The sequence below is a fragment of the Mastigoproctus giganteus genome, chromosome 9 (assembly GCF_048544385.1).
Source record: "Mastigoproctus giganteus isolate SK-2022 chromosome 9, ASM4854438v1, whole genome shotgun sequence".
Lineage (NCBI taxonomy): Eukaryota > Metazoa > Arthropoda > Arachnida > Uropygi > Thelyphonidae > Mastigoproctus > Mastigoproctus giganteus.
Genome location: NC_143583.1, coordinates 204,501,140 through 204,523,434, shown reverse-complemented (window position 1 = coordinate 204,523,434; position 22,295 = coordinate 204,501,140). Strand labels below are relative to the sequence as shown.

The 22,295-nt window shown below is 38.5% G+C and overlaps 1 protein-coding gene across 2 annotated transcripts in view; it reads right to left on the bottom strand.

Annotated features, from left to right (window-relative positions):
• LOC150081051 (microtubule-associated protein RP/EB family member 1-like) overlaps nucleotides 1–22,295 on the bottom strand; it is a 151,101-nt gene that overhangs the window by 28,483 nt on the left and 100,323 nt on the right. For both annotated transcript variants that reach the window (XM_090382067.1, XM_090382068.1), the window contains exon 6: nucleotides 12,006–12,103. In XM_090382067.1, coding sequence (XP_090238193.1) covers nucleotides 12,006–12,103 — 98 coding nt within the window. The remainder of the gene's footprint in view (nucleotides 1–12,005; nucleotides 12,104–22,295) is intronic.

The following is a 22,295-nucleotide window of genomic DNA, read 5'->3' as shown; positions in this document are numbered from 1 at the left end:
TCTTCAGTATTGGCACTTATACCATTTACATACACTAGTATGCATCAACAATTCAAGCTGCTCTTGGAGCCCTCAATGATGGCGTGCTACCAGAATTGTACAGAAAGACCCCACTAACGTTAAATTTATATCTTTAATGATTGCACACATTGCACGAAAGAGTAATATTATATTTCTCTTTCTTTTCTTTTGGTACAGCTTAAGCTTTAGACTTCCTTGCACCATATGGCCATTACTAATACTAACGGTGGTAACACTGCTAACCCTGACATACTAATGCTCTCCATGCAATACAACATGGTGCCAAACTCTGTCCCTCTGAGGTAGATTTTTAATGAAAACATATTTTATTTATTTAAGGTCAAACTTCATTAATAAAAAAAAAAAAAAAACAATTAATGATGAAGATAGAAAGGAAATACAATAACTGAGGAATACTGAAATTGCCATTTTTGTTATTCTGATTTAATTTTTTTTTTCCCTTAAAAACTATTAGCACATTAAAGCAGAGATCTAAGCATTTAAAAATTTTTCAGTGTGAACTTTTCCTATCATCACTGGAAAAAACTGCCACAACCAACGTCAAAGATCATTAAAGAGTAAAATTTGAAAAAATATTTATGAATAAATAAATTAATAGTCATCCAAATATGTTAAACCCAGCGGGCAAACTTGTCACACAAGTACATCAATCATAGAATTTGTAATGTCAGCCCTGTATTATCAATTTTCCATTTGCCTGCATGCTATCCTAGTCCAGTTAGATCGTTAGCCTTATCAAGAGTAAGCCCCTTTTCTTCTATTTCTTGCTCGAAACCAATGAGCCAAGTTATTCTTGGTCTGCCTCTTGGCTTACTGCTGTTAAATTGTTTCTTCAAATATCCATTTAGCTAATCTTCCTTCTCCAACCCCCATTCCTCACTTATCTTTCTTCAATATTTCTTACACTAAGACTTTTTCTGATTTTCTCATTTATAATATAATATTGCCACTGCTAAAATTTGTTGAATCAATTTATTTTCTTTTTTTTAAAAAACATGCATTTTAATTTGTGATAAATTCCCTTTTTTTTGCTGGGCTCTCAAGCTCCATATGCTTGAAAACTTTATAAATAGCTAATCATTTTGTCATAGGGCTAATTTTTATTTTTTCCAGATGAACTTAACCGGTTTTCCACAATTCTGCTTACCTTATTCTGTTGTTTGTCTCCAAGTCTAATTATACTACTTCATTAAACACTGTTCTGGATGGGGGGGGGGTGAAAAATTGTTCTAATTTTTGGTTATTAGCATTGCATATGATACAAGAAAGCAAGCTTATACAGCATAACCCAAAAAACTACTTCCATTCACTCCAGAAGTTTGTCCACTTCTCCCTTGAATTTATTTAAGCTATCAACTTACACAACGACAGATGAAAGTTTATTCCAGCAATCAACCACCCGCTGGCTAAAGACAAATTTCTGCACATCTATTCAACAACTGACTTCCCTCAATTTCAGTTTATGCCCCCTCAGGTTTGTAATATGAGCAAGATGAAGAATCCCATCAACATTGAGCCTGCTCAATCCAATCAAGGATAGTATTGAGCATGCAACACAGCGGCAACCCCCAAGGCAGAATGCACTGTTCCCAAAGGAACTAGTTGTTGTAGGTGACTATTGTCACCTACAACAACATGCAAAAAGGATAGATAGAACAGGACCGGGGTATGTCTGCCAGGGGCAAAGGCTGATGATGTTGTAGGGAAAATATCATCCTTTAAGGGCACAAAGGGTGATATTGTTGTACACATTGGCACTAATGATATTAAGAGTAGGAGACTGGCAGAATTACTTAACATGTACAAGACAATGCTGAAAAAAAGCCGTGAGTTAGGGTTAAATTTGAAAGTGTCTGCAATTCTGCACAGACACAATAGGAAGGAGTATATGATGAGAGCCTTGTCGATCAATTCTGCCCTGGAGAGATTGTGCAAGGTTCAAGGAGTAGAATTTTTCTCAGCCTGGTCTGTGCTTGTTAACAGGAGAGACTGCTTCTACAGGAATGGGATACACTTAAATAGAAGGGTGCAAGAATATTTGCTGATGCTATTGAGGCAGAGTTAGATGGGTCGGAAAACTGCTAGCTTGGGGTAAATATACTGACTAATAGATTAACAGTAGCCGCTGGCAGAGGTAAAAGTGATTCTTGCACTACTTCTATTGAAATGCAATTGAGCAGCAGCCTGGAAAGCAAGGCAATGGGAATTTCCAGAACAGCTGGGAATCATAGTGGAACAAGTAAACACAAGGGTTGTGTTAGGGTAACTAAGAATACAGACAGGTGCATGTATACTTGCATGTACACCAATGCTAGGAGTATAGTTAATAAATTCGATGAGCTCCAAATGCTAGTCAAGTCATCAAAGGCAGATATTGTTTGGATATCAGAGACATGGTGTCACACAGACATAAGCAGTGAAGAAATGGAATTTGGGGAGTACAATGTGTACAGAAAGGGTAGAATGGACAGGAAGGGAAGAGGGGTTAGGCTGTTAGTTAAGAAACACATAAAACCTGTCTCCCCCCTTTGATCCTCCTTTGTGGATTGGGGTCACATTTGCACATCTCCAGTCCATGGGTACCTCCCCTGAGTCCAGGGAAGCTAAGGAAGTGCATCCAATTGATGTGGGTGGACAATGCAATGTTGAGTCTGTTTGGTGTGACATAAGCACTGGGAAAGGGAAAATGAGAGTAGGTGTGTGTTATAGGCCTAATGAATCTGATGAGTATAATGAGCAATTGTGCAAAGAAATTGAGTGGGCCAGTAAACTAGTGTCTTATAATGGGGAATTTTAATTTTCTGGATATTTACTGGAATTTGTGGTTTGGTCACTCACACACTAGCAAGGCTTTTGTGGATTTATTGGATGATTGTTTTCTATAGCAGCATGTTCGGGAGGCAACTAAAGGGAGTAATACTGTCGATCTGATTATCAGTAATGATTCTTCATGCATCAAGAATTTGCAGATAAAGGAACCACTAGGTGACAGTGATCACAGTGTGCTGAAGTGGGATTTACTCAAAGAGGTAACTACCATCAAGGGTAAAGGGAAGGGTTTTTGCTTTTGTAAAGGTGACTACAGTGGTCTGAGACAGTATTTAAATTCTATACGGTGGAACCAACTGATGATGTTACCAACAGCAAATTCAAAATGGGAAGCATTCAAAGAATTAATCTTGGAAGCTACTAGGCTTTTCATACCAACTAAGAAATCTTGTTCAAGATTTAGGCCTAAATGGATGTCAAATGAACTAATTAGACATGCGATAGAGAAGAAAAATGCATGGAATACATATAAATTAACATGTGACACAGAAGCCTATGACAGATATAAGCTGGTCTGTAACAAAGTTACAAAGGAGGTTAGGCAGGCGAAGGCAGATTAAGAGAAATCTTTGGCAAAGGATGCAAAGAAAAACAGTAAAGAGTTCTTTACTTATATAAACTCTGGAAGGAAGGGGATGAATCAGATTGGTCCACTTGATATTGATGTTTCAACTGTTGATGATCCTGCTCAGGTAGCTAACAAACTAAATGAATATTTTGCATCGACATTCACACATGAGGAGTTATTCAGGGAGGGGAATGCCAGAGGTGTATTCAACTCTGGCAGTAAGTTAGATAATCTTGTAATAACTTAGAGTAAAGTGGAGGAGAAATTGTTGAATATAAACACAAGAAAGGCACCTGGGGAGGATGGAATGTATCCAGTTATATTAGAGGAGGCAGCAAAGGAAGTAAGAAAACCCTTAGCCATAATGATGAGAGCTTCCCTTGTACTCAGGGGAGGTACCCATGGACTGGAGATGTGCAAATGTGACCCCCAATCCACAAATGAGGATCAAAAGGGGAGACAGTTAATTACAGATTTGTTAGTTTAACTTCTGTTCCAGGGAAATTAATGGAGGCACTGGTAAAGAAGCATTGCAGGATTATCTAGACAAGACTTCAATTATAGCACGGACACAGCATGGGTTTGTTAAGGGGAAGTCTTGTCTGACTAATTTGATTGGATACTATGATGTAGTCACAAAGGAACTGGATGCAAAGAATAACTTTGATATCATACATTTGGATCTTAGAAAAGCCTTTGATACTGTTTCACATGGAAGACTGCTGCACAAATTAGAGCAGTGTGGCAATGGAGGCAAATTGTTGCTTTGGATAAAGGGATGGTTGATTGGGAGAAGACAGTGGTAATCAATGGACATTGCTCTTCGTGGACTAATATTATTAGTGGAGTCCCTCACGGTTCAGTGTTGGGTCCATTGTTGTTTTCTGTATTTATAAATGATATTGATGATGGTATATCACGCTTAATGTCGAAGTTTGCAGACGATATGAAGGTTGGCAGGGTTGTTAATGACACTAATGACAGTACACTGCTGCCACAGGATCTAGAAAAGTTGAGCAAAGGGGCTGAGAGGTGGCAAATGAAGTTTAACTTTGACAAATGTAAAGTACTACATATGGGAAACAGTAACCCCAGAGCAACGTATCAACTCTGTGGTACTACACTGACAGTGGTAGAGAATGAAACGGACCTGGGGATAATTGTGCAGGCAGATATGAAGTTTTCTGAGCAGTGCAGACAGGTGCAAGAGTAGCTCATGGTGTCTTGTCAATGATATACAGGAATTTGTCTAGCAGAGATAAAGGAGGTGATTTTCCCTTGCATAAGGCAATGGTCAGGCAACACCTCGAGTACTGTATACAGGTCTGGAGGCCTCATTTTAAGAAGGATGTAGAGCTGTTGAAATGAGTACAGAGAAGGGCAACAAGATTAGTGAATGGAACAAAGGGTTGCTCTTATGAAGGAAAGACTTAAAGTCAGGTGCCTAGTCTCCAAATCTGGAGACTAGGCACCTGAAGGTGATCTGATTGAGGTGTACACAGACTTGAATGGTTTGAGCATGCTCAATGCGGATGGGATTCTTCCTCTTGCTCAGAATAATCTCCTGAGAGGGCATAAATTCAAATTGAGGAAAGACTGTTGTAGGACAGATGTGTGGAAGTTTGCCTTTAGCCAGTGGGTGGTTGGTTGGTGGAACAAACTCCCATCCCTCATTGTAGAAGTTGATAGCTTAAATAGATTCAAGGCAGAACTTGACAACCGTTTGGAGCGAGTGGATGGGTGAAATAAGGGGTTCCCCCCCCTTTTGGCTGATGCTATATAAGCTTGCTTTCTTGCATCATGTGCCTTTGCTAATGCTAATGGCCTTATACATCTCAATCAGATCACCTCGCAGGTGCCTAGTTTCCAGATACTGCAATTTACAGAACTTAAGCCTTTCTTGGTAAAAGCACCCCTTTGTTCCCCTCACCAATCTTGTTGCCCTTCTTTGTACTCATTATAGCAACTCTACATTCTTCCTAAAATGATGCCTACAGACCTATACACAGTTCTCAAGGTGTGGCCTGACCATTACTGGATAATTACCTCCAGTCCCTGCTAGCCAAATTCTATATATCACTGACAAGAATCCATGAAAAAAAACAGCTTGTCTGCACTGCTCAGCGAACACCACATCTGACTGCACAATTACCCCCAGGTCTTTTTCACTTTCTACTTCCGTGAATGTAGTACCACACAGTTGGTACATTTCTCTTGGGTTATTGCTACCTATATGCAGTACTTTGCATTTATCAATGTTAAACTTCAGTTGCCACTTCTCCAATCTTGTTCCCCTCACCAATCTTGTTGCCCTTCTTTGTACTCTTTCTAGCAACTACATCCTTCCTAAAATGAGTCCTCCAGACCAGTACACAGTACTCTAGGTGTAGACTGACCATTGCTTTGTATAAAGGGATTATCACCTCCCTGTCCCTGCTAGCAGAATTCCTATATATCATTGACAAGACTCCATGGCCTGGCAGCCCCTCTGCACTGCTCGGCAAACTTCATATTTCACTGCACAATTATCCCCAGGTATTTTTCACTTTCCACTTCCCTGAGTGTAATACCATACAGTTGGTACGTTTCTCTTCGGTTATTGCTACCCATATGCAGTACTTTGCATTTGTCACTGTTAAACTCCAGTTCCCACTTCTCAGCCCATTTTCCCAACTTATCTAGATCCAGTTGGAGTAGCATACTGTCATTAACAACCCTGCCAACCTCTGTATCATCTGCAAACTTGGACATTAAACCTGATATACATTTATTAATATCATTAATAAATATGCAAAACAACAATGGTTCCACCACCGAACTTGGGGAAACTCCACTAATAACATTTGCCCACGGGGAGCAGTGTACATTGATTACCACTCCCTGTTGTTTCTCACTCAATCATCCCTTTATCCATCGTAGCAGCTTACCCTTGATGCCATACCTCTCCAATTTGTAGAGCAGTCTTCCATGTGCAACAGTATCAAAAGCTTTCCTGAAATCCAAGTATATGATATCAAAATTATTTTTGGCATTCAGTTTCTTTGTGACCACATCAGAGTAACCAATAAAACTGGTCAGACAAGACCTCTTTGACGAACCCATGCTGTTTCTTACCTATTACTGCAGTCTTGTCTAGATGATCCTGCAATGCTTCTTTAACAAGTGATTCCATTATTTTCCCCGGAACACAAGTTAAACTAACAGGTCTGTAGTTGCTTGTGTCACCTTTTGAACCTCCTTTGTGAATTGGTGATACATTTGCACACCTCCAGTCCATGGGGACTTCCCCTGAGTACAAGGAAGCTCTCATAATTATGGCCAAGGGCCTGCTTACTTCCTTTGCTGCCTCCTTTAATATACCTGGATAGATCCCGTCCACCCCAGGTGCCTTCCTTATATTTAACTTCAACAATTTCTCCTACGCTTTGCTCTCAGTTATTACAAAATCACTTGGCTCCCTGTTAGCATTTGATAAACTTCTGGCACTCCCCTCATTGAGTAACTCCTCATGTGTGAATGTTTATGCAAAATACTCATTCAGTTTATCAGCTACCTGAGCATGATCATCAATAGTCAACCCATCTATGTTAAGTGGTCCAATCTGATTCATCCCTTTCCTTCTAGAGTTTATATAAGTAAAGAACTCCTTGCTGTTTTTCTTTGCATCCTTTGCCAAAGATTTCTCATAATCTGCCTTCACCTGCCAAACCTCATTTGTGACTTGATTACAGACTAGTTTATACCTGCCATAGGCTTCTGTGTCATCTGATACTTTATACGTATCCCATACATTCTTCTTCTCTGCTACTAGCCTCATTAATTCATCTGACATCCATTTAGGCCTAAACCTTGAACAGTATTTCTTAGTTGGAATGAAAAGCCTACTAGTCTCCAAGGTTAAGTCCCTGAAGGCTTCCCATTTAGAATTCAACATTGGTAACATCATCAGTTGATCCCACTATACAGAATTTAAAAACTGTCTGAGACTCACGTAGTCACGTTTACGAAAGCAAAAGCCCTTCCCTTTACCCTTGATGGTATTTACATCTTTATGTAAATCCCACATCAGTACATTGTGATCACTGTCACCCAGTGGTTCCTTTATCTGCAAATTCTTATTGCATGAATAATCACTGCTGATTATCAGATCAAGAGTATTACTCCCTCTGGTTGCCTCTCAAACATGTTGCTGTAGAAAAATGTCATCCAATAAATCCACAAGTCTTGCTAGTGTGCAAGTGACCAACCCACAAGCTACAGAACATCTGGAAAGTTAAAATCCCCCAATTATAAGACATTTTGATTTACTGATCCGCTTTTTCTCTGCACAATTGCTCATTACACTCATCAGATTCATTAGGCCTATAACACACATCTACTCTCATTTTCCCTTTCCCAGTGCTTATGTCACACCAAACTGACTCAATATTCCATTGTTAACTGGATGCACTACCTTTGATTTTGTGTTTCTTAACTAACAGCTTAACCCCTCCTCCCTTCCTATCCTGTCTATCCTTTCTGTACTCACTGTACTCTCCAAATTCCAATTATGCACTACTTATATCTGTGTGACACCAGGTCTCTGATATCCCAGCAATATCCACCTTTGTTGTCTTGACCAGCACTTCAAACTCATCAAATATATTAACTATATTCCTAGCATTGGTGTACATGCAAGTATGCATGCACCTGTTTCTACTTTTAGTTACCCTAACACAGCCCATGTATTTACTTGTTCCACTAAGATTCCCAGCAGTCCTGAAAATCTTCAGCACTGCTGGGAAAGCACCTTGCTTTCCAGGCTGCTGCTCATTCTAATTAGCATTAGTAGAGGCATATGATGCAAGAAAGCAAGCTTATGCATCATCAGCCAAAAAAAAAAAAAAAACACTTCCATTTCACCCTTCCATTTGTTCAAAATACTTGTCCAGCTGAGCCCTAAATTTATTTAGGCTATCAACGTCCACAACAAGCGATGGAAGTCTGTTCCACCAACCAACTACCCGCTGGCTAAAGGCAAACTTCCGCACATCTATCCTACATCTGTCTTTCCTCAATTTGAATTTATGCCCTCTCAGGTGATTATTCTGTGCAAGAGGAAGAATCCCATCGGCATTGAGCATGCTCAAACCATTCAAAGCTTTATACACCTCTATCAGATCACCTCGCTGGTGCCTAGTCTCCAGACACTGTAATTTGCAAAACTTAAGCCTTTCTTCGTAAGAGCAACCCTTTGTTCCATTCACTAATCTTATTGCCCTTCTCTGTACTCATTCCAGCAGCTCCACATCCTTCTTGAAATGAGGCCACCAGACCTGTATACAGTACTCAAGGTGTGGCCTGACCATTGCCTTATACAAGGGAATAATCACCTTATCCCTGCTAGAAAAATTTCTGTATATCATTAACAAGACACCATGAGCTACACTTGCAGCCCGTCTGCACTGCTCGGAGAACTTCATATCTGCCTGCACAATTACCCCAAAGTCCTTTTCATTCTCTACCACTGTCATGTAGTACCGCAGAGTTGATACATTGCTCTGGAGTTGCTGTTTCCCATATGTAGTACTTTACATTTGTCAATGTTAAACTTCATTTGCCACCTCTCAACCCATCTGCTCAACCTTTCCAGATCCTGTTGCAGCAGCATAGCAGTAGTGTCCTTAACAATCCTGCCAACCTTTGTATCGTCTGCAAATATGGACATTAAGCTAGATATACCATCATCAATATCATTTATAAATACAGAAAACAATAATGGACCCAACACTGAACCCTGAGGGACTCCATTAATAACATTAGTCCACGATGAGCAGTGTCCATTGATTACCACTCTGTCTTCTCCCCCTCAACCACCCCTTTATCCATAGCAGCAATTTTTCTCCCATGCCACACAATGCTAATAGCAGCAGTGCAAGAATCACCTTTGCCTCTGCCTGCAGCCACTGTTAAGTTTTGGTCCTTTATCCATAGCAGTAACCTGTCTTTAATGACAACACTCCAATCTGTACAGCAGTTTTTATGTGCTATAGTATCAAAATGCTTTTCTGAAATTCAATACATGATATCAAAATTATTTTTTGCATTCGGTTCCTTTGTCACTGCATCATTATATCCAATCAGATTGATCAGACAAAATTGTCCCTTAGCAAATTAACACTATGACTGCAGTACAACTGCATTTCTTTCTAGATGCTCCTGAATTACTTCTTACTTCTTTAACCAGTGTCTCAATTATTTCCCCTGGAACAGAAGTCAAGCTAAGTAATCTGTAATTACTTACATAACCCTTTGAACCACATTTGTAAACTGGGGATACAATCTCCTCTTTTAATACCCTTGTTATTCCAGTTTTTTTAGGCCTTGCATAATGAGTGCATCAACAACCCTAAGTTCCAGACAATTTTTTGAAGGCATCTCACGTTTTCAGGTTGTTCAAAAAATGATGTCCAATGCTAATACCTTGCAGAGTCACCTTCCAATGTAAAAAATCATCAAATTAAAAGCAGCTTGCCCTGAGGCAAGCTGCTTTTAATTTGATGATCTTTTACATATATTACAAAAGACCACCACAATGGGATACAGCATTGAATCATTTTGATTGCTGCCATCTGCAGCAATTGAAAATATCCCATTTTTCAGAGAATTCACACTACCTCTTCTTTTCATATTTGTACAATTTCACTAAAAATGCTTGTTGTTTTGTTCTTCCACAACCATTTTTTTTTTTTTTTTTTGATATTTCACTATTAGGAAATATTTTTGAACAACGTCCCTGCATGATCAGCACAACTCAAAGGAAGATTATGTTGTATATCAAAAGATGCAAAATAAACATTTTGAAGTTATGACATGATCAACACCATGAAATGTAATGGATAATTTTGCATTTATTTCTGCACACACACTGTTATGCTTATTTGCTTGCATATGTCTGATTGCATTGCATTTTCTCACTGCTTGAAACTAAAGAATTGCACCTACATACTGTACACACTGCCATTGTGTACAGTAAAGTGTTACTTTTATTCTGATTTTACAATGCATGGGAAATCTTGAATATATATCTTCTGCAACTTACATTGTATTTCTTTGGAATCATACTCAAAGACAACGTTAATTAGCCTTGCAACACTACATTTACAAAATATCACACATTACAGAAAACAACTATAACTGCACCTTCTATTTTTCAATATAGGTTACCACAGCATACCATACAGCCAATTTAATGAAAATAAGCGGAAATTTGCAAAATTAAAAAAAAACAGCCCAATTTTAAGTTTTTGTTTTTTTTAAAGAAAACAAAGGAGAAAAATGGAGTTTTGTAAAAAAAAAAAAAAGAAATAAAAACTTTGTCACTAAGTATATTATGATGGTGAAGGGTCAAATTAAGTAAAAAAAAAAATGGATTTTCTATCATAAATCTAGAGAATTAGCAGCTGCGCAATGATGTATTGTGCTGAGTAAGCTGCCACAGGACTCATTTGTTTACAATTCGATCCAAACCAAATACAGTTCAATCTGTTATCTTGAAAATATAGCCACCAGTTCAAATACCAGTAGCAGTCAATATAGAACTTTTCTGTTTACAGTTCAATCAAAACAAAATTTATAACACTTGATTTGCAATACAAATTCACTTTCTTAACTAGCGTTATCCAATAAATTGGAACTATCTGTTGCTCCAGAACCAGAATCACTAAAAGAAGTTTCCTCTAAATTGCTGTTATTTGTTACAAAAATCAACATAGGTAACATAAAAGTGAGTGAGTGTGTGCGTGAAAAAGAGGAAAATTTATGCCAGACTGGTGAGCAGGGAGAATGGTAAAAAAGAAAAAAAAAGAGGAGTGTCATAAATCCAAAGAGTTGGCAGTTATGTAATGGTTTGTAGAAGTGAGAGTTTACCAATGTTCCCCAAAGCTAGAAGTATAGGGCACAATTTTGCAATGTACACACTCCATTCTAAAAAGAAGTGGTTAGAAAATGTATCTTGAGTTACTAAAATGCATGTATCCATATTGTCTGTATATACCATTTTACATACAATTACTGTTACTACAATTATATATTATTCTGTGCATCCAAAATTCTGCATTCCAAATTTCATCTTATTTACTGAATTCATCCCTAATTTAAGTTTCATAACTTTGGAATTTTATTAACCCTTTAACTAAAGATATCCTAATTATTAATTGTATATCTTATTCCTAAACATAATTTATATGAATTAATATATCAAATAATGACTAAGAAGATTAATGGCAGGCCAAAATTTTCATTATTTTATTAAAAGGAACAAAAAAACCCTTGAAAGATGTACACATGAAAGATGTTTTATGTGAAAACATCTTTGACAAAAATCAAAACCTTTAATTTTTAAAATCTAACAGCTAGAACTGAAGTAAGAACACTTTATGCTCATACTCGCTACTCACTCTACCAAATCATAGTTTGTCACTGAGTTAGCGCCATTTCTGTCACCAATCGGTTTTACTTCATTCTGGAAAATTTAGTAGGTGATACCAAAGATGTTTTCACATAAAAAATTAAAAAAAGCATTTACCTGATTGGTTAATTCTTCAATCCTACTCTGAGAATCTCCAGAACCACCATACTTGTTAAATGTCCTTGGAATTGTAGGCTTGCTCTGAGATCTAGGTGCTAAAAATGAAAACTAGGTTTTAGTTTTAATTTTAACTAACTTTTAATTTAGTACAATAAAACCATGTATTCACTGTACTTCCTTGTTACTCCTCAAAAGCAAAACTGGATCAACTTCCACAGAAATTTCAATTAACTTACACAAAGTATTAACTTACACAAAGTTAACACTGAATTGAAATTGCTATAACTAAGTCAAAACAAAGAAAATTTAGCAAAAATCCTCATGAGGATGGTCCAGGAAAAGTCCATATTCACCCACTGATTTCCCTTGTTGTTGTTGGAGTGGGATTTATTGGTGCAAGGGCTGCTATGACCATATTGCGCCCATACCGTTACTTTGGAGTGTTTGTCAATATAGGAAAGGAGACTATTCTATAAGTGATTGTATGCGTTAATCATTTTTAGAAAGGTGAACAGTTCTGATAAAGTGGCATCATTTCCAAGTATATGGCTTAGTTGCAGAGGTTTTTGTGAGCTAATTAAGGATTTGAAACATGCGATTCTAGCTGAATGATAATGTGTACACTCAATGATAATATGTTTTACAGTAAGTATGGAACTACAATGCGGGCAAAGTGGAGGATCTTCTCCTAGCAGTAGAAATAGGTGTGTAAGATGTGTATGGCCAATTCGTGCTCTTGCCAGCACGACCTCTTCCTGCCTGTTTGATCGGGAACTGGATCTCCACAGTTGTGGATTGTGTTTTATTTCAAGAAGTTTGTTACCGGTTTGATTATGCCACATTTCAGACCACATCTCAGTACATATCCGCCGTATGACTGGTTTGTAGTCAGAAAAAGGAACAGGGGTGGAATCGAAGCAAGTGGGGTGTTTTGCTACTTCGTCTGCACGCTCATTTCCTGGAATTCCAACATGGCTCGGTATCCAGCAAAACGTAACAGTCCGATTATTTTTGTTGAGTTGGCATAACTGTGACCTGATTTGTGAGAGGAATGGATGCAAATGTTGTGATTTATTCTGCAGAGCATTCACCGCACTTAAAGAGTCTGTATATATTATTACTTGGGTGTTTGGAACATCGTTAAGGAGTTTTAAAGCCATTTTGATTGCGTATAGTTCGGCCGTAAAAACACTGCATTCAAGTGGTAATTGGACAGAGACAGTGCATGCAGGACTCATTACTGCAGCTCCCACGGAGACATCAGTTTTGGAGCCGTCCGTGTATATCTGAAGACTGTGAGCATTGGTCAATGCGTGATTCGCATGTAGTTGTCTGAGATTGTGGTTCGATAAGGAGTGTTTTCCCCACTGAAGAAAATAGTCATCGCAATGAGGTATATACATTGCCCATGGTGCTTGTACTGCGTCCGTAGCTTGAAAGATATTTCCAAGATAGATGTTCCAATTTTGAGTTACCTCTTGTAGCCGAATACCAGCAGGTTTGTTTTCTTTGGGTTTATTTCTATATAAGTTTTCCCACTGCGGTTCAAAAAGATATGTCCAGATGGGATGAGACGGGTGACTACGTAATTTGACTGCATAACTAAGAAGCAATACTTTTCTCCTAAGATGTAGTGGAGGTTCATTGGCATCTATATACATACTTTGCACTGGGGATGTCTTAAAGGCCCCTAAGGCAATCCTGAGAGCACTCTGCTGGACCGGATTGAGCCAAGCCAATGCTGTCTTTCGTGCAGAATCATAAACTGGGGCTCCATAATCTAGACGAGATCTTATTAAGGTTCGATACAGATGTAGAAGAGTGAAGCGATCGGCTCCCCATGTCATGGAAGATATAACTTTGAGGATATTAATCTTTTTCATGCACTGAGTTCTTATTTGTCGTATATGTGCCTGAAAGGTAAGTTTGGTGTCAAGTGTAAGGCCCAAGAACCGGATACTTTTGCTAAGTGGTATTTTTTGGGTTCCTAATATTAGCTCGGGATCTGGATGGAGCTGACGCTTTTTGCAAAAATGGATAGCAGTTGTTTTTGTTGCAGAGAGACGATAGCCATTGCGGGATGCCCATGATTCTATTTTATTTATTGAGAGCTGCAATTGCCGCTCAATGGACCGCATGCTTTGTGAATGATAGGATATAGTAAGGTCATCTGCATATAAATAGGTGTCAACATTAGCCGGAATATTTTCTGTTGCATTATTTAGCCTAACCGCAAAGAGCGTTGCACTTAGAACTGATCCTTGTGGGACCCCTTCTTCTTGGACAAATGTACGGGAGAGTGAATTGCAGTAACGCACTTGAAAGGTCCTGTTTTCTAGAAAACTCTGTATGATAAGGGGTAGTTGACCCTGGAGCCCTGTGGCATACAGATTTTGAAGTATGCCATACCGCCAGGTGGTATCAAAGGCTTTTTCGATATCCAAGCAAATCATGACTAGATGTTCTTTACGGATAAAAGCATTGCGTATGTTGGATTCTGCCTTGACCATAAGGTCTAGAGTTGACCGATTTTTCCGAAATCCGTACTGATTCTTATTCATCACCGAATGAGATTCTAGATACCATACTAAGCGGGCGTGGATCATTTTTTCTAGTGTCTTACCAAGGCAACTGCTGAGAGATATTGGCCGATAGTTTCGTGGATCTGATTGATCCTTTCCAGGTTTAGCAAACGCTAGAACTATTGAGTGACGCCAAGAAAGAGGAAAGTAGCCATCTGAGAATATCCGGTTGAAGTATATTAGCAATGAATTCAAAGCTTGTTTGTTTAAATGTTTAAGCATTATATAGTATATCCCATCAGGCCCTGGTGCACTATCACCCGACCTATTTAGACAGCTCTCTAGTTCAAATGATGTAAAAGGTCGGTTATATGGAGGAGATGCCCTTGTATTGAAGTTCAGGTTATGCTTTTCTGCTTTAGCTTTTAGCTGTTTAAAAGTAGACTCATATGCTGATGCTGCGGAGATTTGGAAAAAGCAATCTGCCAGGGCATTTGCAATTTCTGTTGGAGTGGAGAAGTCTTTACCTTTCCAGCTTATAATCGGCATTGATTCGGGAAACAGTTTACCATTCAGTTTTTTTATTTTATTCCAGATTTTTCTAATCTCTGTATTTTTAGTAATAGTGGAAGCGAACCGGATCCAAGAGTCTTTTTTCGCTTTTCTCTGCACATAACGTGCCTTTGCTTTAAGTTTCTTAAAATTAATCAAGTTTTCAGTTGTTGGATACTTGCGAAATCGATTCCATGCTTTATTCTTTTCTCTTTTAGCATCACGACATGCATCATTCCACCAGATATTGGCATGTCTGCGAGGACTGGCTGTGGTTTTTGGTATAGCACAGGTTGCAGCTGTTATTATTTGTGCAGTAATGTGGTCGGTAACTTTATCTATGGACTGGCTTTTGATGACTTCATTATCAAAGGAAATTGAATCTGTGAACTTGTTCCAGTCTGCTTTTGAAAATTTCCATTTTATGCGGCTGGCTATATGTGTGGTTCTGTTTGTTTGCAATTTGCAAATAATTGGGTAATGGTCACTGTTTAGTGGGTTACTTGAAACTATCCACTGAATGATTGGGAATAGTTTTGGGGAACATATTGATAAGTCTATGGCAGTAGATACTCCGGTGGGAAAATGAATATAAGTGTCAGCACCAGTGTTTAATAATGTGAGATTCTGGCTGTCAAGAACTGTTTCAATAAGTTTTCCTCGTTTGTCTATCTGGGGAGATCCCCACATAGTGTGGTGCCCATTGAAATCTCCTAGTAGAATGAAAGGAGATGGAAGCTGCTTTATAAGGTCCTCCAGTTCTTTCACAGTGAATTCTTTGTTTGGGGAAAGGTATACAGAGACAATGGTTAAAGTAAAATTTAAAACAATACGTATGGCTACAGCTTCTAATGTGGTCTGCAGGGAGATCTGTTTTGTAGGAACTTTGTTGTCAACTAGTATGGCTACACCTCCTCTGGTTGAGTTAGTATTGCTTCTGTCTTGTTGATAGATACTATAATTTTTAATCACTGGAGTCACCTGCGGAGTTAGATTGGTTTCTTGCAAGCAGAGGCTGATTGGACTGTGCTGTTTGATTAGGTCATAAATATCAAATATATTGCTTCGTAGACCTCTACAGTTCCACTGTATAATATTCTGCATTATTTAGTTTTTGGGATTGAGTATGGTTCTGTCTGTTTTTTATATCCAACCTGCTTGTGTCGTTCTGGTTTCATCTTTTCTTTTTTTGGGAAGCTAGGACGCCCAAGGTCCATATCATCTTCTGCATGTAAATCTAATATTGTCTCATCATGCGGGGTACCAGCATCTGTGTCCATATTTCCTGAGTATGGTTGTTGTGCAATATTTGGGGATGATGCTTTCAATTTCACAGTTTCTGGTAGAGTATCAGTTGCAGTTGGTGGGACTGTTAGCGGAGTATTGTTAGCACAAGTCACTTTACATTGTTCTGTAGGTGGCTGCTGTGGGACCGACAGCACTGATCGGGCCCAATCAGCAATTGAGATGGATGGAGGTACTGTGACTGCCGTTTGTGTTGCAGCTGACTGGTATTTTTTGGCTGCCGCAGCATAGGTAATTTTTGGCATACTGAGCATAACTTTTTTCCTAGCTTCCTGGTAGGTGACCTTTTGCTCAACTTTGTATTTCTGGATCTCTTCTCCTACCCTCCAGAGTTCACATGATTTTGAGTATGCTGGATGCTGGCCTTTACAATTTGGGCATTGTGGCGTTTCTGCATTGCAGTCCGTTTGTGCATGAGCTTTAGAACCACAGTTTGGGCAGATGGCGTCTCCTCGACATACTGTTTGCGCGTGTCCAAATTTTTGACACTTGAAGCATCTGATTGGGTTCGGAATGTAGGGACGTATTCGGCAATTAAGGTATCCGGCTTTGACACATGATGGTAAGGTTGGTGTACTAAATGTGAGGATAATATTCCTAGTGGGAACAAGTTCACCATCTTTTTTAATTATTATCCGCTTTGCTTGAACTACCTTTTGATCTCTTAGTTCTTCTACTATCTCGTCTTCAGTGACATTCATCAGGTCCCACTCTGCTATTACTCCTTTGGAGCTATTTAAAGTGGCATGAGGGGTGACCTGTACTGGTATTCCGCCGAAAGTGGATAATTTCAGTAGAGACTGAGAATGCTGGTGCTTAGTTGTTTCGACTAGAAGATCTCCAGATCGGAGTCTTTTCACCATTTTCGGTGAACCAGCCACACTTTCCAAACATTTCTGGATTAGAAATGGTGAAAGTGAACTCACAGGTTTGGCAGAAAGAGAATGTAATATGAGGAACGCTGGATATTCCTGCTGATTCTCATTTTTGCGTAGTCTCTTAGATTGTGATTCGTCACGTTCGGGTTCATTTGAGTCATGACATGAGCGTCTAGGCTCAAGTACTGGAAAGTTGTCATAATCCATGGTTGCTCCTTTTAGCCCCAGAGGATAACTTTTCCTCCAGGTTACCGGCCCCGCCACATGGAGGCAGGAGCGGTGCCACCAGTGACCAAGCGATTAGAGATTAGTGTGTTATGTGTTATTTCTATATACAAGAAGAAGAAAGGAACCTTTCCTTTCTTTTTGAAAAGCTTACTTCTTTATTTAGAAGAGCTGAAAATAAATAACTTAGCAAGTGAAACACTTGAAATTTCTCTGAAATCTATTAACTCTAGAGAAGTCGCTTTGAAATTCACTTGTAGATTCGCTTTGATCACTCGCTTGGCACTCGGGGCCGATTTCCCTTGTGAAAAAAATGCTGAAACCACTGGAAACAAGTTTTTGGCAATTGTTGATTTTTACTTAACATATTAATAAATTGGTTCAATAAATAGTTTTAACAGTCCCAATCATGTTCTTTAGTTTATTTTTAAGTTTAGTTAAGGATTTAATAAGTTATGACTCAACATTCATAGAACTTTTGTTATCATTTCGGCACAAATATCATATTTCATTATTGCAGTATTTTAAATTATAGTAAATAGGTAGCTCAAATGTTCTAATCACAGACTGGCATACTTTTTGCTTTTAGCTAAGAAATTAAAAAAGTCAGTAGTGTTATTACTTAATATTATTATAACTTAATAGGGTAGCATGTGCATGACGAAATCTGGCAATAGCACCACTTCATTAATCAAGTCAGTATTCTGATGGACTTATGATGATTTGAGGAACAGGGCTAATGCTCTCAAAGAAATTAAAAAGAGGGGCCCCAACACTCAACACAATGACAAACATTCATCCAACAGAAGGTCCCCTCATGGCAGAATGCACTGGTCTCACAGGAGGTTGCCATTGTCAGTAACCCTACTGTCAGGGAAATATATTCTGTTAAGAATAATAGGCAGAATAGGACCACATATACACTGGTATAACCTTTTGTGCCCTTGAAAGATTAAGGCTGCTGTAGAGCAGCTTTCATCTTTTAAGGGCACAAAAAGTTATACCATTGTACACATTGGTACTAATGATATTAAGAGTAGGAAGAGTGAATATTTACTGAATAAACAGAGCAATGTTAAAAAAAAAAAGTCAAGAATTAGGATTAAATTTGAAAGTGCCTGCAATTCTTCTCAAACATAACAGGAGGGAATACATGACAAGAGCCTTGTCAATCAAATCAGCTCTGCAGAGACTACAAGGTTCATGGGGTAAAATTTTTCTCAGTAGTCTATGCAGGAGAGACTGTTTTTATGGTAATGGGATATACTCAAACAGAAAAGGTGCAAGAATATTTACTGATGCTATCAATGCAGCAATAGGTGGGTTGGAAAACTGTTAGTTTTGGGGGGTCACAGACTAATAGTACCAGGCAGAGATCTAAGTGAGGTGCAGCCTAGAAAGCAAAGTGATGGAGGGATTACAAGGCTTACTGGGATCCTCATTGAACAAGCAAATACATTAGGGTTACTAAGAGTAAATAAAGATGTATGTATACTTCATGTACACTAATGCTAGGAGTACAGTAAAAAATGTTGATGAATCTGAAGTACTGGTTAAGTACTTCAGACCCAAACCCAAATCAAACCCAAACATTGTAGAGATATTGCAGAAATGGTGTCATTCAGACATAAGGAATGCAAAATTTGAGTATGGGGAGTATAATGAGGCAGAGAGAACAGGAGGAGGGGGAGTTAAGCTCTTATTTGAAAGGCACATAGAATCTACAGCAGTATATCCAGTTGACATGGATGGGGATAACTAAACAATTCTGTGAAAGTTGAGAAGTGAAAATGAAAATTATTGAAGCTCAAAGTAAACAAGACACGTGGAGTTGATGCAATCTATCCACTTTGGCCTCCGTAGTTGGGTGGTCAGGAGCAGGAGTGCAGTAGCACATGCTCTTTGAGTAGACCGGGGTTCAAGCCCCTGAATGCTAAATACGGTCAATCTGCCAACGAGCACTGGACCAGCATGGCAGATTATGGTCCATTTCCCTCACCATGAATTGTTGAGGAGGCTTCCACCCTGCAGTGGGTTGATAATGGCTGCAGTTTACCCTTTTATCCACTTATATTAAGGGAGGCAGCAAAAGAGGTAAGCAGGCCTTTGGCCATAATTATGAGAGTTCTTGGGTTCCGGGCAGGTCCCTATAGCTTGGAAATGTGAAAATGTCTCTCCTATTCACAGAAGGGGAGGAGAAACAAAGCAGAGGGAGTAAACTACAGATTATTAGCTTGACTTCCGTTCCAGTGGAAAAAATGGAGTCACTGGTTAAAGGAATAATGCAAGACCATCTAAACAGCAATACAGTTATGCTTCGGTCACAGCATGGATTTCTTAAGGGATGATCTCGTCCGACCACTCTGACTGGATATTATGAAGCAGTAGCAAAGGAACTGGATACAAAAAATAATTCTGCATCATATACTTAGATTTCAGAAAAGCTTTTGTACTGAGTGAAGAACCCTGTGAGGTCAGGAGTTGAATGCATAGTAATTTCTTGCTTGCACCGACCAAGTGAAAAGAACTTAATTACTAAGCAAGAGAGTACACACAGTAACACATAAAAAATTGACACAAGGCACAGATATTCAAGAGATAACATATATTACATTTATCATAAATAAAGAACCTCTCTTGAACAATTTCAGTATCCACTTGGCAAACAATTTGCAATAGTTGCTATGTTATGTTCTTTATTTATGCTAAATGTAATATATGTTATCTCTTGAATATCTGTGACTTGTCAGTTTTTGTGTTATTGTATGTACTCTCTTGCTTAGTAATTAAGTTCTTTACACTTGGTCAGTGCAAGCAAGAAATTACTATGCAGCTTTTGTACTGTTGCATATAAAAGCCTGCTAGACAAACTGGAGCAGTGAGGGTAAGGGTAAGTTATTGCTATGGATAAAAGGATGATTGATTAGGAGAAGACAGAGTGGTTATGAATGGTCAATGCTCCTCTTGGCCTAAGATTATCAGTCGAGTCCCTCAGGGTTCAGTGCTAAGGACATTGTTGTTTTAAATATTTATTGATAACACTGATGAAGGCATATCAGGCTTAATGTCAAGAGTTTGTAGATGATACAAAAGTTGGCAGGCTGATAATGACAGCAGTCAGGGAATGCTACTGCAACAAGATCTATGAAACAATGAAAATCATTACAGATGTTTACAGAAAATTATTAGAACCCTAACCTGAGAAGAAAGATCATGAAATTGTTAAATTAATGGATGAATTTACTAATGTCTCAAGATCATTGGTGTACAGAGTGAGGAAACAGCCAAAGAAAACTGGCATTACTGATTGACTAACTTGGTAAAGTACTGCACGATGATTTTGCAAAATCAGCAATACGTGAAAAAAGATGCACCTCTTTTTTTTTTTTTGGAATGATCTTTGCTTTTTACAGTAGACTACTGTTATTTATGCCAAAGCATAAATTCAATCAACAAAATACCTTTTCTGTTTCAGAAAACAACAGCTGTGATATCTTGCTGAAAATGTTTGTTTGAATTTCTTCATTTGAGGTGAGTCTACATGCTTCCACTGTAGTGACTGGTGTTTACTGCCTGGACTGTGTAAGGGCTAACCCAGGTCTCAGTGCTGGTCAATGTTCTGTTTAACAAAGTATTGCTCTTCTCTGTGTAATGCTGTAGAAATATTAATGCACTTCTCACTTGTTTCACTTTATGAGCATCAATAATGGGAAAACTTATGAAGATATGAAGAATGGAAACTGTTTGATCCCTACCATGCCAAATTTTCATCAAATTTCTAAATCAGACTTTCATCAATAACAGATGGTATCCCACTCCTCTTTCATTATAGACACCAATCATCCCTTCATCAAACAAATGATGCGTCACAACTTTGTTACATTCCAGCAATTCATAACATTTTCTCCATAACAAACCTTTGCTAACTATCAACGAATGTTGACAGGCTGAACATTCCTAGCACTTAAAAATCTGTAACAGAATAAATCTCACATCTAGGAGGATTGTCAATAAGCAAATTTATTTATTAAATTGTACAGGGTAACATGGCGCTTCCGTAGCCAGTTGGGCAGGAGCAGCCAATTGTGCGGTCTTTTCATTCGGGATTAATCCAATATACAGTCCAAGGTATTTCTGAAATTGTTTTTTATCCCTTCATTTGTAAAAATCTTTGATAACTTATTTATAGGCGCCTCCGTAGCTAGGTGGGAAGGAGCAGCAGTGCGTAGCACACGCTTCTTGATTAGACCGGGGTTCGAGCCCGTGACCACCAAATATGGAGGATGCGGAAAGGTCAGGGAATGACTACTGCATATCCCCGGAGCAATATGGCCTTAGTTGCTAATGCTCCTAAAAACCAAACAACAACAACAACAGGGTAACACAGCACATTCACAATAACTAAACTGGTGTAGTGTGTGTTAGCTATGGCATCATGGAGTGTGATTCTGTTGTCGTGGCAATCTCTACTTGCTTGTAAGGCTGGATCTTTACTATATGGATGCACCTCAATATCTGCATGGTTGCCATGCTGATACTGAGATGTATCCATACAATAGCATTTATACAATGAATACACATTTCTAAGACAATAACATTCTTTTAAAGAATAATTTCATTACTGCAAGAATTATTTTTCTTGTTTTGTGTGCACGAACTATGAAACAATAATATCTCATTTCATTACTTTAGAAAATGTTCAGAAAATGAAAAATTATATTTTTACATAACGATTTTATCTTTTCCAAGTTCCGTGCAAAAAACTTCTCCAAAGAACAATGAAAAACTATGCAACTATGTTACAA